Source organism: Athene cunicularia (genome assembly GCF_003259725.1).
Source record: "Athene cunicularia isolate RWA chromosome 19 unlocalized genomic scaffold, athCun1 chr19_part1, whole genome shotgun sequence".
Taxonomy (NCBI): Eukaryota; Metazoa; Chordata; class Aves; order Strigiformes; family Strigidae; genus Athene; species Athene cunicularia.
In genome coordinates, this window is record NW_020799124.1 from 1628694 (window position 1) to 1631829 (window position 3136).

General features: G+C 47.3%; 1 protein-coding gene across 1 annotated transcript; it reads right to left on the reverse strand.

The window, feature by feature from the left end:
* Window positions 1–254: 254 nt before the first annotated feature.
* MRPS23 (mitochondrial ribosomal protein S23) lies at window positions 255–3131 on the reverse strand. Its single transcript, XM_026861891.1, has 5 exons — window positions 3025–3131; window positions 2751–2918; window positions 2162–2239; window positions 1930–2053; window positions 255–704 (listed from the first exon to the last, which is right to left on the reverse strand). Exons 1-5 carry the CDS (start codon window positions 3066–3068, stop codon window positions 546–548), a joined length of 573 nt encoding a protein of 190 aa, XP_026717692.1. The 5' UTR covers window positions 3069–3131; the 3' UTR covers window positions 255–545.
* Between the last annotated feature and the right edge of the window lie 5 nt (window positions 3132–3136).

Here is a 3136-nt window from a genome sequence, read left to right on the forward strand (position 1 = left end):
TGAAAAAGGGCAAAGGTCCAAATTACCTGGTATTGTTACACTTTATCCTATTCCGAATTTAAGCAAATGATGGAATAGCAAGAGCATATTATTACACTGACATAAATAGCAGCTCCTGCACCAGCTATAGACAGGTGATGCTTCCGACTGCTGTAGGAACACAGGAGGCAAATGGTATCTGCCCCTGCAACAGAGTCAAGAAACATCTTTACTACAAGTAAGGTACCTGAAGCAGCAGAACTTCCATTTTTTAAAGGAAGATGTTTAATTTTCCACTTCTGTGCTCCTATTTTCCAACTCGCAATTTGAGATAACAAGTCTTGAACCTCAGACAGATTTATTATCTCCAATTATACAAATGGGAGATGGAAGGAGAACATGTGGCACATACACAATCACAGAAGGCACTAGAGCCGAATAACTGAGGCATATTTCCCCCCGGAAAATGTCTCATAACCGCCAGGTTGTGGAGGCAGAAACTCTGGCTCCAAGCAGGTGAGTGCCACAGGCAGGGCACATCCTGTCACCGGACCGCAGCACGGCTCTTAGGAGGGCAAGGGATTTTCCTTCTGCGTTTCTGCCTGCTCTGGCGTCTGCTCCTTCTGATCTTTCTTCCCTTTCTGCACCTCTTCCAACACCGTCTGGAGCTGCAGGTGCAATGCAGAATCCCTGGTTCCAACATCTTGATGATCCTCTTGCGCTACCTACAGTAAAAGACAATCACTAAGAAACAGGGTTGTAAAAAGTTCCTGTCAGAGTGTGACTGAAGAGAGCACTGGAAAGCAACAGCCCCGGTTTGTACATCGAGAAAAAAAGCTGTCAGAAAAGTTCTAATTCATGCTCAGATTATTTTTAAGGTACAATACAGTGCTAAGGTATCACCAGGGCAAGAAATTTAAAATGAGACTACTGATCCCAAGCTAAAAGATGAAAGAAAAAGTCAGTGATTTCATCTTTCCAGGTGCCCAGGGGACAGTGCACTTTAAGCGGAACCAATTTCTGTTCCTCCTCAGCCTCTTTCGCTGGGGAAAGCACCACGGCCCAGAGATCATTGGGTAAGGAGGAGAGTGGAGGGCGTATTACCAGAATAATAAAATTGAGCTAACAGAGTTTAAAACTGCAGGTTTTATAAACAGCTCTTCTCCCTTCTTTTTGGGGGTGTTCAACTACAAGGACAGCATTCTCAGAAGAAACGGTAATCAATTAATCATGAACAAGGTAAAACATTTCTAACCATCACAGAGCAGCCATAGCCTGCTCTACCGGACGTGTTGTTCAAGAAACATCTTGTTTGTTTTTTTACCCCATTTTACATTAAGAGTTACAAGACTCCACATGCCCAGGAGCCATTTTCTCTCTCGTACATTAGGGAAAACAGAAAGCTGTGCCAGAACACTTTCAACAGTTCTTTTGGACAGCTATTTTCTTGCCAAAAATGTAAGTAAACAACATCCAGACTACAAACCTCTATTTCTGTATCTTTAAATAAAACACGGCAGGGGGGGGGAAAAACCCAAAGCAACAAACCACAACAACCCCAATGCCAAGATTTATGAAAAAAATTCCAGTTCAGGATCAAGGTTGAAGAACAAGAGCGAGAGGTTCTCATTTACCCCCCACTAGAGAGCACGTGTATACGGCAACAGGCACACGTGCTTCCAGGTGCTTTATACAGACACACTGACGAGTGACTGGAAGGCACTGAAGGCTTAAAACTTTAACCACCAGAACAAGTGCTTCTGTCCCCCAGGTGCCTCAGCCTTGGCCTGTCACGTTCAAGAATAAAAGTACAGCAAAGATGTTTTATTACAACCATCAGGCGTGTGATTGTTTTGCTCAGAATTTAATTCGGACTAACTCAGCATTAAGGGACTGGAAGCCAAGTTTTCCGAATCCCCTGGCCCAGCAACTCTGTGAATGTTTACTTACTTTGTCTGTTCCTCTTCTCTGTAAAATTATCCCACTGGCTAAAAGGGCTTTTCCTGTTTCTTCAAACAATCTTTCCTCTTCAATTTTTCCTTCTTCCTTCAGTTCATTGAATTTCTCAACAAACCTAGATTTCAAAATTGTAATTTTACTCTCACAAAGAGTGCTTTGGCTCGCCGACAGGAGGAAGGGACAAGTTCCAGGAACATTTAGTTTAATCACAAATAAATCCTACCTCTGGCAAGTAGATTTGTAGTTTAATTGTGACAGGTCGAAAGGTCTGGGACCACTGCCATAAATTCTGTAGAATTTCCTATTCAAAAAAAAAAGAGAAGAGTTTCATTTTTCAAACCATCAAAAAGGGATGGAGTAAATAAACAACAGAGTCAGTTAGTTTAGGCTAAAACAACAAGCATTCACATAACTATCTCTCCTTTTCCCATTAGCTATTATGTTATACAGAGATGTTTAGTCCATCATTTTTAAATTTTAATAAATTCTAGCTAATCTTCACCGCCACCGGTTAAGCCAGAGCACTCTAACTTCTCCACAGAGGGTTTGAGCCCAGCCTGGTCACACAACGCGGCTTACAGGAGTTTTTCGTGGTACCGGCATCACCAGCGATTGTAAACAGACGGCAGACAACAGGTTAGAAACACACACTGACACAAACAAGCAGAGAGAACGCTGCTGGAAGGCCCAGTGACAGTAAGGCAGCTGTATCCCCCCGCGGGGCCACCTGAGGGGCAGCGGAACGTCCCCGGTGAACGGCGGGACTCAGGCACCCCTCGGCGGCCGCCCCGGCAGGGAGAGCGGTAACTCACGCTCGCACTTGGTCCTCCTGGTAGAAGATGGGAGGGATGACATCCTTCACCTTGCCGTAGCGCGGCTTCGGCACGCGGTAGACGGGCTCCCTCCGCGGGGGGAAGGCAGCGTAGACGTCGAACCACACCGGCTTCTTGATCACCCCGATGCGGAGCAGGTTGCGGGTCCTGCCGGGGAGAGGAAGCTCAGAGGACGCCCGCACCGCCCCGGCCTTGCGCCTCCCTCCCCGGGGACCCCCCGACTCGCCCTCCCGGCGCCCGCCAGGCCCCGCACCGGCTGAACACGCTCCCTATCTTCTCCAAGCGGTTCCCCGCCATGGCGGCGCCGGCGGGCAGGCCTCCCCTAGCAACGGCGCCACCCTAGCAACGCTCCGCCCTTCCACCCG

Bases quoted from the DNA above. Each gene is read 5' to 3' on its own strand.
- MRPS23 (XM_026861891.1), bottom strand. From the start codon at position 3,068: ATGGCGGGGAACCGCTTGGAGAAGATAGGGAGCGTGTTCAGCCG. The intron at 2,919-3,024 runs GTGCGGGGCCTG...TCTCCCCGGCAG, and splicing joins ATAGGGAGCGTGTTCAGCCG to GACCCGCAACCTGCTCCGCA. The intron at 2,054-2,161 runs GTAGGATTTATT...TTTGAAATCTAG, and splicing joins TACAAATCTACTTGCCAGAG to GTTTGTTGAGAAATTCAATG.